Below are 14090 nucleotides of genomic sequence, written 5' to 3' on the forward strand. Positions count from 1 at the left end.
GAAATGACAGAAAAGAGCCCCTGATGGAAGAGAAAGCCAAAGTGCCTTCAGGAAAGTGCTGAAAAGTTCTGAAAATGGTCGTACTTTTTCAGAGTCCAGATATTCTCAGTCGGTGAAAGATGCTTTGCAAATCCATGAAGGAAAACTCAAGAGACAGAGCCAAAAGGCTTAAAACAATAATCTCCTTCATGTGCAAAAATTCAGGATGGAAGTCAAAATGATTTATCTCAGGAGAAAAGTGTGGCAGTTAGACAGACATTAAATTCTTTAAAAAAAGCCCACAAAAACCAGACGTAGAAAGTGGATACCTTCTAAGAGCAGCTCAATAAAAAATATTCCTTTTAATGAAAATAACTTTAAAAATGGATACTTGAAGAACACAAATCCACCTTGACTGTGACCAGCTACTGTACCCTGCTCCCAGGAAAGCCTCTGAGCACGACAGCACAACGCCTTCTAGAAGAAAGTCCTCACTACCTGCATGTATGAAATGTGGCCAGTGAACAATTTGGAAACACAAACATACAGGACCAAGTATCCGAGTGCCATTATTGAACTTGGGTGTCGGGAAGCTTCCCAGGGTTCCCGTCTCTCCCACTGGAGCCGGCCGGTGCTGGAGGCAGCGCTGCTTCCCGGTGGGCATGGCTGAGCCCATGAACCCCTGAGCCTCTTGTTGGAGTTGAATACTTAAACCTAAAAAAAGGCATTTACAAGTTGACGCATTTTTTTGTTGTTGTTGTTGTCTTATTTCCTTGCAGTATAAGTTTCTACTTCTAGACTATGGAATGTTACATTAAACAATATAATTATTCATTACCTTGCTTCAAATTTCATTACAGTTACTGAGGCTTCATCATAATTTCACACAGCACAGAGACACCAAACTAAACACTGAGCAGCCAGCACTAGATGTATTTTTTCTTTAAGTACCAATAAGCAAAATATCCCATTCCCCCAAGAGATCCCATCAGGAAGGAGGCTCCGAAGAAGGAGGGAGGTTTCCGCTTGACCAGCCTGAAGGCATTAGGTACCACTGCGGAGAGGAGCGTGGTATGTATATCTCCCAGAACTTTCCTGAAGGCGAAGCGTTTTTGTATCCTGTCAAAGAAGGACTGTAAGTTAGGTCTGCTGCCATCTTCCCAGTATTTCTTAGAGAGTCCCAGAAACTTGAGGCGGTGCAGGGTGGCTCCTAACAAGACATCGGCCAAAGTAAAGACACATCCGCAGAGCCAAAGTTCACACTTCTGCCCTGAAGAGAGAAGCGACAGAATAGGCAGGGTAAGAAGAAGCCCTTGGGTGGGCATCTAAAGGCTTGCTCATAAGTTCCACAAAGGCAGGAGCATTTGCATTAGACTTGGGGTGTTTTTTCTCAGTTCTCCGATATCCCAAGAGTTCAGGCCCCATCTACCAGGCTACGTGATAGAGGATATGTGGGGCCACAAAGCTGGGAATATGAGATGATCATGTATAGCCTGTGTGAAGATACAAATTACAGCAGGAGATGGCATCCTCCTGTACCTAGGAGGTCCCTGGAAAAGGGCCCTTGGCCCCCACTCGAAGGAAGATGTGGTGCAGTGACCCCTTCTGCTGTGGTAGTGCTTGGGGAGAGCAGCAACATTTGTCCTTGGCTGTACTGCAACCTGTTTCAGGAGTGTCATGTTAACTTGTCCTATTTTAGGGATGTAGGAAATCCTCAGGAATCAAAACCATTTGCTGGCCCGGCCTGGCAGCTCTCCCTGTGTGCTGTCAGGGAGGTCCTGCTTCTGTCCCCTCTCCTGCAGCAGGGACCCAGCTCTGGGACACCAAAACTGGCAGCACATCCGCGCTTAGAGCCGGGTTTCTGGGGGAGGCAGAGCTCAGTGTGAATGCTGGGTATGAGGAGAGGCACAAGAGCATTGTTGATCCCTGATAAGGGGTGACCCTGGAAGCAGCCTCACCGCAGAGATGTCCAAGAATAAACCAAGCTGTTGTTAGCCTGGAAGAAGCATGGTCAGGCCAGGATAGTGTTAAACACTCCCTCCATGCCCTTTCAATGCTAAGGAGCAGGGCTGGAGCTATGGCAGGTAACAAGAGGTGCAGGTAAGGAAGAACAGCGGAAGGGGGGCAAAACCTGGCCCCATCCAGCCTAAGCTCCCAGCTTTACACCAAAGCCTTTATTTTGGGGCTTTTCCACTGTCCTGTGTCTGTTGTATCTGGGAGGGAGAGAGTAGCACCTTTACTGCACCCCTGTGCAGGGACAGGTGGTGCTGGGCTGCCTGCTGAGCCAGGCCAGGGGAATTACTGGTAATTAAGAGCCCTCATTTGTAGCCGCTTGGCAGCCTGCCTAATCCTGCTAGAGGCACAGCCCAAATGGACAGATTGCCTGTGCCTAATTAGTCAATAAATATTTTCAATTACTAATGAACTGTGGGGGTGTTGCAGCTAGAGCCTCTTGGGTGCTCTGCCGACCCTGAGGATGCTCTCTCAGAGGTAAGGGAAGCAGGGCTGAGGTTGCCTGCCTCACTCCTGGGCGCTGCTGTGGGCAAAGGAGAAAGTGCACTTGAGGATGGTGACTTTGGGAGAGAGCTGTGATCTGGCCCTACCCTTCCTGGCTCTGGGCTTGCATCTGCTGCTGGGGTCTGGACCTGGCTCTGGGGTGCCCCAGGGCAGAAGCACAGGCAAGGGCAACTCGTCCCCTTTGCATCTGCAGCGGCCCCAGCTTAGATCAATCTGCCCCAGCCAAGCAGGGTGCCTGTGGCAGGCGGCCACCCTGTGCTCCTGCAGCATCTCCTACTTTTCTCCTGCCTGCCCTGCCCTGCCCGCGTTGTTGCACATCGGGCTGGCAGCCTGGGCTGCGTGGGAGGAGAGCTGCTGCACTGCGGCTCCTGGGAAGTTGCCAAAGGGCTGGTGCTTGTGTCCGCTGCTGACATCCTGACTTGGCCATGGGTATGGGGGTGGAGGGGGGTTTGGGAGCCCAGAGCAGAGGGCAGGAGCAGCAAGGACCCAAGACAGCAGAGCACCTGGGTGCCAGCAGCAGCAGCAGCAGCAGCCGCCCCTGTGCTCCAGGCAGCCGGGATGTCCTCTGAGGCCACCTCATTAGGCTGAATTCCATTGAGCTATTCCAGCTCTCAAGATCAGTTAATGAGGGTGTTCGTGTGAGACAATTAGGGCAATACAGGGTGTTGCTGTGAATGCATCAGGGCTGTCACCAAATCCCCAATCCAGTGCCTTGCAGGGCCTGACCTTGGCACCTCCGAGGGCCCTTTGGTGCTGCCCCAAGCGTGACGCAGAGCTCCCTGCAGCTGAGGTCGGCCCTGAGGGCAGGGGCAGCTGTGGGGCCATCCCCTGATTAACTGTGTCTGGGCTCTGTTCCGGACCTGGCACCGTGGTGCTGGCAGCAGGGACAAGGGGATGATGGCGTCATCCTGGGGTGGTGGCGGGACAAGAGATGCCCAGCTGTGCCCATGCATCCCTGTCTGCCAGGGCACCAGGGTGGCTCTCTGCAGGCACTCAGCAGCATGTATTTGATGTTGGGGGTGGCTGGTGTCGCTCTCCCCCACCCACTGGGATTTGACGCAGGTCCTGTAAAGTCTCCCACCCTCCAGGCCCCCTCAAATTCCCATCAGGTTTCCTTGCCTGCACTCCACTGGGATATGTGGCCAGGGGGGGCTTGGCTGCAGGACACATCCTCAGCCCTGTGCTTTCAGAAGCCTGTGTTCCTTGTAGTGCAGGAGCCTGGGGTCAGCCTGTCCCTGAATCAGCCAGGACATCAGTCCGTGGTGACCCCTTGCTGAGGTGGAGAGGGCCTGCCACCACCCTGCATGTCTTTGGAGCTCCCACAGAGCAGCTTCAAGGACAGGGGTCCCACTGCCCCTGTGGCAAGGGGTGCGGGGACTCCCCGCAGCAGGGGTGGTTTGCCAGAGGTTAGTAAGACTACGGGTGCAATGACATTGGTGCATCCAAAAACAGAAGAACCCAGCAGTAGCCCCAGCCCCATTGGTGGTTGCCCTGTGGGGGGCATTCATCAGGTACAAAGCCATCAGCCATTTCTGGTGTTGCACCTTGGCCTCATGCGGAAAAATACCACATAAATCCAGCCCAGCACCTACCTTGGTACTCCAGTTTCCTCTTCTCCAGCTCAGCCTCGATCTGGTCTAGCACCATCCCCAGTTCACCAAGGATCTTCTTCAAGTAGTTCACATTGTCGTGCTCCAGGATCTTGGCCTGGATGGACAGCAGGGTTAGGATGGATGGATGGACAAGCATCCTTGCAACCACTCAGGGACACAAGGCACTGGGTGCCCATGGAGGGTCTATATGTCATGTCCCCCCACTGCCAAAGATATGTGCATGGCTTTGACCCACTTACCATGAGCTTCTTTTGCTTGGAGAGGTAGGGCTCTGACAGCTGCGGCTCCTCTTCGTGGTCCAGCTTCATCAGCTCCGTGCTGGCATTAGCTAAATGTCCTGTGGGGAGATAAAGAGAGGAGCTGGGGGGGCTGTGTTTGGCAGGGGTAGGGATGACCTTGTGTCTGGTAGCAAAGCACCTCATCCTGCATGTGAAATGGTTTTGTAGCACTAAGAAAAACACACCAGAGCTAAAATGGGCCAAATTCATGGCTTCCTGGTGCCGTGCTGCCATGCGTGTGGGTGGCTGAGGCATCACACACCCTCCCAAGGGCACGTGCCTTCTTCAGCCCTCTCGTCCACTTGCAGCAGGGCAGCACTGGCTGCAGGGTACAGCAGATCCCCATCCTTGGCCATGGCGAGTCCAGGCCAGGTCTTAGCTCTTCGTTTCCTCTGCTGGATTCATATTAGAGCTGCTAGCAGATCTCTGTCTGTCTCTTACTGCTTTAAGAACATCCCTGAGCTTCCCCATAACCTGGTTCCTGCAGCTCCATCCCCAGCGGGTCGATCCTTTGGGACATCCAAGCCAGCTGCCCATGTGTGGGTGAGCACACAGAGCAGTGCAGCAGGGAGCAGCACAGGAGGGGTTACTCCCTCCAGAATGAAGCTCTCCTGCCCCAGCTAGCTGTCCAGTGATGAGATTCAGTAGCGTAGAGCCCATCAAGAGCACAGGAGAGATGCCCACGTCCCTCCCTCCCAGGGAGGATGTGAAGGGCTTTGTGCAAGGGAGCTAATGGAGGGAAAGGAGCCGAGTAAATGGGAGAAGAGAATCTGAGATGCAGAGTAACACATTAGGGATGACATAAATTACCTGAAGCTGGGCTAATCTCTTCCTGCCAGGGGCCATCTGTTTGTCCCTCTTTGTTCCCTCCAACAAGGGCTTGGCTCTGCTGATGTGCGGGTGCAGGAGGTGCCAGGGCTGGCTGGGGCAGCAGCCAGCAGCAGGCTGTACACTGCCACAAAATGGTGAAACTCCACGTTTTCTGCCACGAGCCTTGAAGCTTGTGCTTGCTAAGGCACCCAGATGGCTCTCCTGGGACTGTAACTCAGAGGGAAGCCTGGATATCAGCCTGGTTTTGTTCCCCTGCTCCCCTTGGGAAAGCCTGGCCCTCAGTTCACCCTCTCCTTGGGGCACAACTACATGGATTTGCCTCGGCACCCACTGCAACAGGGCAGCTGAGCCATTGCCTGGGCCTAGGGGTTGTGCTGGGGATGAAGGGCACCGCTGGCATGGGGGCATCCCATGGAGCTGCCCACAGCCCATCTGTTGTAATGGCTTGGGAAAAATGCCACCAGCAAGGAGGTTTGGATGGGGAGATATTTTTAAGGACCTCAGCAGGGTTCTGGGGAGGTGACGCGAGGCAGACGGCATCTGAAGCCGTCATGGCAGCAGCCTTTGGGGAGGGGATGGGCTCTGCACCCCGCATCTGCCCAAGGTCTGGGGCTGGAGGTGACACTTGGTGACACAGGGAAAGCCACTTGTGCAGGGTGCCAGTCTGCTGGGCAGACCATGCGATACACCTCACAAACAGCCTATTTCTCTTTGTGCGCGAGTGCATCCCATTTCAGAGGGACCATCACGATCCAGACAGCTGAAGCGACTGAGGGGGGAACAATGTTTGCTATGGGCACTATTTGGGTCTGGAGACTAAAGGAGGGGAGAGATGTGGGGCACACCGGTGTCCTCCTAACAAGGTCACTTTTCTGGCAAGGGACTCCCTCCAGGAACAATCCTTGCCATTGAGTTATATTAAGCATCGTCAATGTTTCATGAGTGCTTGAAGGTCAGGTACACAGTCTTATGCCAATTCATCCGCTATCTGCAACTCAATCTGGCTGTACTCTCCCATCTTTGCTCTTAAAGCTATCGGAGGGAGCAGGAACATGCAGGAGAAGGAGAACATTCAGGTGCCCTAGAAAGAGCTGGGCAAGAAGCGTGCATAGCCCATGGGAGCCCAGACATCCCTGGGGTTAGGAAGCCTCTACAGGGTGCCTGCAGCTCCCAAATGAGCTGTGCTTTGCTATTTCCCAGTTATGTCCCTGCTCATGTTGATGGAAAGGGGAGACGAGCAAGAGCAGGGTGGCTGGGTGAGCTGCGGAGCCAAACCGAGCCTAAAGGGAGGGCTGGGGGAGCTGTCCCATGGGCACCGGCCCTGGGCAGCCCCGCTGGAGAGGCAACTTACTGCGGATCTCAGCGGTCGCGTACTTTGGGATCATGGAGTCGGTGGTGAGCTCAGGGTGCAGGATGCAGCCGTGCGTGTAGGCGTCCATGGGGAGCGAGTCCAGCAGCTCACGGTACTGCAGCACCCGTGAGTGCAGCAGGCTGCCCGGCTCAGGGATCAGCTGGATGACATTTTCTGCGAGGGCGAAGGGAAAGGTATTAGCAGGATGCTCATTAGTGGCTTGTTAGCCTGCACGGGACACTAGTGTGCGGTCCTGGCTTGAGCTACCTCTGAGCAGGGTTGGCTGTGGCGGTGTGTTAACTCAAAACGGTACCCCATGCTTGGCTCTGCCCTCTCCCCACTGCCCATCCAGGCCAGGAGTGCATCCAGCACATGCCAAGATGGGCAAGCCTCCCGGACCACAGGGACGTGTACATGTGTTGTTGCTCGACCTGCAGAGCACCCACATCCCCAGGAGCCCAGCGTAGCAAGCCCTTTGCCTCTGCAGCCCCTGAATTTGTACACTGTAGTTTCACATCTCTCAGAAGGGGAACAAAACTGTCCCACTCTGCAGAAAAGAGCTAAAACACAGGGATGTGGGTTTGGGTTCTCCTGAATTACACACTTGTTACACCAGTAGCAATGAGGCACCTAATTCTCTTGGGCTTCCTTGAAAATCCCATTCAAAATGGGTAATGAGGGAGCTGATGACCAAAGAAGGAGTCCAGCACATCTTTCCTCCATGCTCAGCTGGTGCTTTGGCTGCAGGAGCATCCCTCGCCCCAGCTGGCTCTGCTCTTCCTCACCTTGTTGGCTTTTATTAATCTTTTGCAGACGGCAGTTTGCATCCTGCTCTTTTTATTACACTTTCAGCTCAAAATACATGGCAGATGACACCACAACAAACAAGATGTAGTTCCTGTCTCCCCCAAGAATATCAGGTCTATTTTTTTATGGGATCATAAATGTTTATGGAGTTTGCAGATAGCAGTTAATAGGTAGTGAGTAAATTTACCACCGGGGCTCAGTACACCCGGCTGCCCGCATGCTGTCTGCAGTGCAGGGATCCCTGCATGCCGGCACCTTGGGCCGAGTTAAGGCGCACTGGCAGAAGGACTTTGGCAGACATGGCTAACCTGGCTCCCTAATTAACAGCCTGAAATTAGAGTTCTGCCCGGCCCCACTACTGGCAGAGGAAGGCTGTGGGCACAGCCTGGTGATGCCTGCCCAGTGGAGATGCACAGCTTACCCTGCCCTGGGCAGTGTCCTGCCAGCTGGTACCTGCAGCTGGACAGAGGCCAGGGAAATTTTGGCAGCTCCTGTATTGCAAACCTCTGAGCAGCTCTGATTTGGGGCTGTGTCTGCTGGTAGGCTCTGTAAAGTTGTTCTGACCGATGGGCACCAGCATTAATGTCCCCTAAGCGAGGGGAGGTTTTGGTAGTTCCTCCCTGCCTGCAGGCTGCTCACTGCCTGGACTCCAGCTCTCCAAGCAGGGATTTTCCATCCAAGAAAAGTGACTGGCTGAATGAGTAACAATAACTGACCTATAACATGTGTGCTCCTTCCACAGGGCTCCCAGCCAGCACCTGACAGCCTAATGCCAAGGCTGGAAACCAGAGCGACTGCCCTGTCCGGCACCAAGATGGAATGACCACAATGAAATAGTGGTGTGCTGGCAGCCGGCCCGTGTCCTTCAGCACGTCCCAGGGAGGTTTTTCAGTGGGATGGCACTTGCTCTGCCTTTGGACGCCACAGTGGACCTGCCCGTATGGGCTGCTGTTGCATATAGTCAGCAAGCGATGGGCCAGGCAAAGGTGGGATGAGGAGGCTCAGAAGGGCAGGGTTGAGGGCTGCAGCCCTTGGAGGAACCCATCACCCAGGCTCTGAGAGGTGTTGCTACCAGCCAGCCCATCAGTGATTTCTTGGTGCTGCTGGGCCATGCCCTAGTGAAAAGCAGCCTCAAGGGTGGCTTACTGACATTATCCACTGCTTTTTTGGGGAAGGAAAGCCACTGCTCATCATTCCTCCCTTTACTGATAGCTGACCCTCAGGATGTGTGTAAGCAGCTGGAAAAGTGCGTGCTCCCAGCCCAGCAGAAAATAAAACTCAGTGAATATACCTTCTTATTGAGGCATTTTCAAGCTCTGCATGTTTCTGCCAGGTGGGTGGTTCCCCTTCAGACCAGCGCCACGGCATCCTGGTAATGCTTTTGCCAGCTAGAATTGGTGGGTGATGGCTCGGGGCATAGCATGCAGCAGGGAGCGATGCTCCAGGTCCTCCTCCCTCTGCCCCAGAGCTTACCTCTCCATTTCTCAGTGAAAAGGTAAGGAACTGCACCTGGCTGGAAAATCCCAGTGACAGGAGTTTCCCAGCACACAGGCAGTGCTGTGTCCCCCTCCCACCAGGGACAGCCTGTTGTCACATATGCCAGACCACCTGCCCCTTGCAGAGACTGGGCAAAGCAATGCAGGGACTGCAGCCCCATGGATCGACAGTCCCCACTGTCCCTTGGCCCCAGGGCTGTGGCTGCCATTCCTTGGGAGCTGCTGCCAGCATGGGCTCGTCCTGGCCGATCCCGTCCCTGCTGCCCCGCCAGCGAGTATTGTGCCTCTGCCAAGCAGCACTACCACGGCAGGGGAGAGGACAGCAGCTGAGCTGGCAAGACGCCCTTGCTTCGGGAGCTATTTTGAGATGTTTTTGATGTCTCTCTTGCAAGGGGGATTGATGCTGGGGCGAACGTCGTGATGGCACAGCCTGAGCTCCCTGCTCAGCTTTGAAGCCTCCCCAGCAGAGCGTCCCAGCCTGACAGCCTGCAGTTTTGGGAAAATGAGGTCAAAGGGACGTGAGATGCCGCGGAGAGGCTTCTTGCTGCAGCGACCATACAAACAGCCACCCCTGAGCGCTGTCTCAGCATCCCAGTGCACTGGGCTCGGCTGGCCGCTGACTACAGCCCTGCTCCAGGGCGGATACAAGCTTCCCTCTCCCAGCTGTCCCTTCCTCTGGGTTTGTGTCACATCATCTCCCATGGGTCCCCAGCACCACTGGCTTCCTTCGACTTCAAGGAGGCAGCTTTCTCTGAGACACAGTACCACAGGCAGTGGCAGGATCTCCCGCCCATGGCTGGTGGCACAGGGCTCATTGAGGAAGCATTGAGGAAGGGCAGCAGCACCTGGCTCAAGCCCACCTTCTCTCAGCAGGGCCACTTATGGGTATTACTGGGGGTTTTATACCATTGCCTGAGGCCAAAGTACAAAAGTGGCCAAAGCCAGAAGTATTTCTGTGGGCTGTGCCCCAGCTGTGGCTCTGGTGAGATGACACTATCCACCATGGGGATGGGGGGAAATGGTCCAGTTTGGGAGCATAGCCTCCAAGGCAGAAAAAGAGGGGACCCAGCTACACCCCATCCAGAGCACTTCCAAGGGACATTTTGGGATTTCTGCTGGAAATCCCCCATTTTCATGGGAAAATGTAAAAGTCTGGAGAAGTCTGGTGGCTTGCTGGTCTTCTGGGGTAAAGCTGAAACTTTAAACAACAAAGTGGGTGCATTTGGCAAATGGCATCTGGATTAGACCCGACTTTCCCCCAAGACACAGCCCTTTACCTCCCGTGAAGTTCTTCTCCATGTAGTCAATGATCTGGTTGTAATCACTGATTATATTGTCCCTGTGGATGATGACGGGCACCTCCTCCCCCAGGTTGAGCCGCATGAACCAGGGCTCCTTGTGCTCCATCAGGGGCATGCTGACGTCCCGCTCCTCGCAGGGCAGCCCCTTCTCCGCGATGACCAGCCGCACCTGGGGCAAGATGCCAGGGAGAAAGGGCTCAGTCCCACACACCAAGCCAGTACTGAGAACCTTCGAAGCACCCCGAGAGCCCCACCGCCACCCCATCACCCTCCTTGGCCCTCCCCTGCCACTTAAGCACAGCTATGTGCCAGGACACACCTCGTCCTGCAAGAAGCCAAGCAGCTCTTGGCAGGGGGCAGCTGCAAAATCCAGGCAGCCAAGCAGGGATTTCCCTTCCCAGCAAATGGGGGAGACCCAAACCCATCCTAACTTTGCAGGATCATGGACCATCCTCCCTTTGGTCACTGGTGGCCCATGCGACAGGCGGAGGGGCTGGGGGGCTGAGACCTTGCAGCAGGTGGAGAGAGGCAGTAGCTCCCAGCTGGGGGAATCAGTGATGCTGCTGTGGGTCTCAGCATAGCCCAGCACATACCCGAGGAGGAAGCAGAGACTGCAGCAATGCTATGCTTTGCACCCAGTGGGTGCTACTGCCTGGCTGAAGGAGGCCTGGATGCTAACTCAGGTATGTCCGACTCTCGGGGTGGGCTCTGGCTTTACCAGGCACATTTTGAGCAGGGAGAAGGCTCTGTTTTGTGGAGGGTTTCAAGCAGCCCCTGCAGCCTGCGTGGCATCCCTCCTCCTCTACACTGTCGCTGGCACAGGGTCATCGCCCACCATCTTTGCACCTTTTCCTTCATGAACCTCCCCGGCCGCTGCCCTCCTTTAGCCGCAGGCCAGCGAGCAGCACCCCTGGGGTGGCACCCACCCATCTTGTGGGTGGGAAAGCTGAGTCCAGCGGTGCAGGAGGGCAGGAGGAGGCAGGAGTGGGGCTGGATGTGGGGCACCATCCCCCATCCCCATGGCCTACGGATAGCCCTCAGGGCTGATCCTGCTGCTTTGCTCTGTGCTTGAGATGGTGTTGAATATGCACTCAGGGATGGCATTTTAGGTTTCTGCGTTATAAAAACCTGACTGTTATGAACCAAGTATGTCAAATAGGAAAAAAACAAAAAACAAAAAGCTCTAGGGATGTGAGACAGTCACGATTTACAGAACCACTGAATGAGGGAAAAGCACTTGTTTTCTTCCAGCTAGCAGCAGCTAAAAATACAACTTAACAAATATAAGCATTTCTATGAGTACTTCAGAGTTCCTGGAGAATTAGTCATTAATTATTTACAGGGATGGCAAATTAATTTTTTCTTTTAAAATCAAACAAGGAAAAGCCTGGGTCCCGCAACTGCAACTTGTTCTTGGCCTTTTCCTCCCAGCTGATGGATAAACCCAAGCCAGGACCTCCCAGCGCATCTAGCCCCAAGCTTCCCGTGCTTCCCCGTTTCACTATAAAAAGCTGAGGCCGAAAGCCTGGCATGAGGTAGCTGCCAAGCATGAGGCCGCACAGGCAGGAGGGCTCAGCTCCTGGGGTAACCCCTGTGCCTGCAGGCAAGGGGAGCCCCTGCCAGTGCCTTGAGGCGGGGTCCCAGCCAGTGGTCATGAAACATGCCCAGGCCCCCCAGCTGGTCCGCACAATACCAGCACACCTGTGATGAGGCATCTTGTGTAAAAACCCAACACTGGCTATACAACTTCAAAAATCCCTTTGCAGGCAGGGCCATATCCTGGTGGGGGCTCAGGATCCTTCCCACAAACAGCCCCAGCACCATGGGGGTTGTTCCGAGCAGCTCCCAGGGCAGAGCAGAAAAAGCTTCGCCTGCCGCTGGCTCTGAGCAAAACTCTGCTGCAGGGGGTTCCCATGCAGCCCCCGCTACTCCCCACCTTGCGATGCCCATCACCCCAGCTTGTGCTCATCTGCCTTCCAGCAAACGCTCTTTCCTTGCAAGTGACCTCAAAAGCAAAGCTCAAAGCCATGCCAGCTGGCTCTAGGTGTGCCCTGCCCTGTCCCCAGCATCCCCAGCCCCACAGAGGTGAGGCTGGTTGTAGGAAACCCGATACAAGAAGTGCCTTAACCGCTGCCTCCCTGCTACCGGTGGCGGACCAAGCAAGACAAAAAATAACAGCAAGCCCAGCGCAAGGCGGGGAAGCCGGGCACAAGCATCCCTCGTCGGCGCGGATCAGGAGCTGGTTAGTCACCCACCGCCAGTGGCGGTAAAGCCGACCATGTGCAGCCACCCTGCTGCGTTTGGCACCCTCCTGTCTTTGTGCCTGCAAGTAGGAACACACATCTCTACCCTCAGCCTCCCCACGGGGCTGCAGGGCTCCAGGGGACCCTTGCACCAGGGGAACTTTTTGTTTCCCCCACCCCTCTGAATAGCCCATTCCCCATATAATATATATGGTGTGGGTTTATAACGTATATGGGGGGTTTGGGGCCGGGAGAAGAAGGCTGGGTTTGCTATACAGCTGCTGTGCTGCAAAATGTGCATTTACTATTTCCTAGGAAATGTGATTTCTCGCTGGGGCACCCCGGGAATAGGATTTCCAGGGTGCCGCTGCAATGTCGGGGTAAATCACTACCTGTCAGGGGGCTGCATGCTGGGGTCTGCTCCCTGGAAGGAGTGCAGCTTGGGGGCAGCCTCCCACTCTCCCAGCAGCAAGGTGGTCCCGGGGCCTGGCTAAGCCTTTGTCTGCGCTCCTGGCCATGCCAGGGTTGGGCTGTGAGCAAGCACAAAGCCAAGGCAGCTCCTGGTACAAGCTGCACTCCAAAAGCAAAAGCAGGATTTGGCTGAGCCCCCCCGCCAACCCCTCCCCAAGCAGATGCTGTTAAAACACAAACCACAGGCACAAAAGAGCTGCCTGGCCGCACGCTGCTGCCCTCGCCACCCCTGGGGATGAGCCCCTTGCTCTCCCAACGAGTGCATCCATCCTCCCCAGGCAAGAGGATGCCCCAGGGACTGGAGGTGATTCTTCCCTGGGAACCCGGTTGAGCGAATTTTTTTTTTTCTTTTTACCTTTTGTGAGCTGAAGGACTGGGTCCAGTGGTACAAAACCAGTCTGTCCTGGGATTTGAGAGTGGGGTCTGTTGGGTCCTGGTTTTCCTCCCCCTCGGTGGATTTCCCTGCGTCGTTCTCCAGCGCCGAGATGGGCCACCAGCTGCAGTTGGTGGGAGTAACATTATTGGGAGTCGCCATGACAGCCTGCGAGCGAGCGGGGAGAGGGACGAGGGAGCGAGCGGCGCTAGCCCAGCATCACATGGGCTCCTGCCAGCAGCATCACTCCCGGGGCAGCTCCATTTCCCCGGCCGGGGTGGGCAGTGCAGGGTGCTGGGCACCGGGGTTCACAGGAGAGGATGGTGGCGGTGGTGTGAGTAAAATCGCAGCCCGTCCCCGCTCGTGGTGGGGCTCCCACGGAAACATGCCGCGCTTGCAGGCATCGCTTCAATAGGCGAGTCAGCAGCAGAGGCTCCTGCCTGCCTGCCTGCCTGCCAGTTTGGCAATCTGGGGCAGCTCCAAACCCTGCAGCTCCTTAGGAATGTTTTGCAGCAGTGATTAAGATTTGTTTTGACTGGTTTAGATATGGCAAATATATAATAAATAGCTATATTGATGGATACTGGTTTTAAAATGCCTAGCAGGTGTCTCCTCTGCCTTGTAACCTTCATGGAAAGAAGCAGCAATGGCCCTTTAAAGGTATTCAGTGACTTTTGGAGAGCAGAGATTAATTACTGCGTAATGGATGTTATGTAGCATGTACCAGAGTAGAGCCCCGGAGCCCTCACTGTGTACCAGAGCACCAAGGTACCCGGCCAAACCGAATGAGCCCTCCTGCACAAAAGTACGTACGGTTTGGGGTCATTTCC

The 14090-nt window shown here is 55.0% G+C and overlaps 1 protein-coding gene across 1 annotated transcript; it reads right to left on the reverse strand.

Moving 5' to 3' along the window:
- Positions 1-305: 305 nt before the first annotated feature.
- Positions 306-13699, reverse strand: GDAP1L1 (ganglioside induced differentiation associated protein 1 like 1). The gene is made up of 6 exons (XM_075108422.1): positions 13243-13699; positions 10150-10342; positions 6570-6743; positions 4349-4446; positions 4089-4203; positions 306-1249 (listed from the first exon to the last, which is right to left on the reverse strand). Exons 1-6 carry the CDS (start codon positions 13420-13422, stop codon positions 906-908), a joined length of 1104 nt encoding a protein of 367 aa, XP_074964523.1. The 5' UTR covers positions 13423-13699; the 3' UTR covers positions 306-905.
- Positions 13700-14090: the final 391 nt, after the last annotated feature.

The sequence above is a fragment of the Phalacrocorax aristotelis genome, chromosome 13, assembly GCF_949628215.1.
Source record: "Phalacrocorax aristotelis chromosome 13, bGulAri2.1, whole genome shotgun sequence".
Taxonomy (NCBI): Eukaryota; Metazoa; Chordata; class Aves; order Suliformes; family Phalacrocoracidae; genus Phalacrocorax; species Phalacrocorax aristotelis.

What these genes read in the sequence shown, in the direction of transcription:
- GDAP1L1 (XM_075108422.1), bottom strand. Translation starts at nt 13,422, where the DNA reads ATGGCGACTCCCAATAATGTTACTCCCACCAACTGCAGCTGGTGGCCC. An exon ending in AGTCCTTCAGCTCACAAAAG is followed by an intron (nt 10,343 to 13,242) that starts GTAAAAAGAAAA and finishes ATCTTGCCCCAG; the next exon opens with GTGCGGCTGGTCATCGCGGA. An exon ending in GGAGAAGAACTTCACGGGAG is followed by an intron (nt 6,744 to 10,149) that starts GTAAAGGGCTGT and finishes TCGCCCTCGCAG; the next exon opens with AAAATGTCATCCAGCTGATC.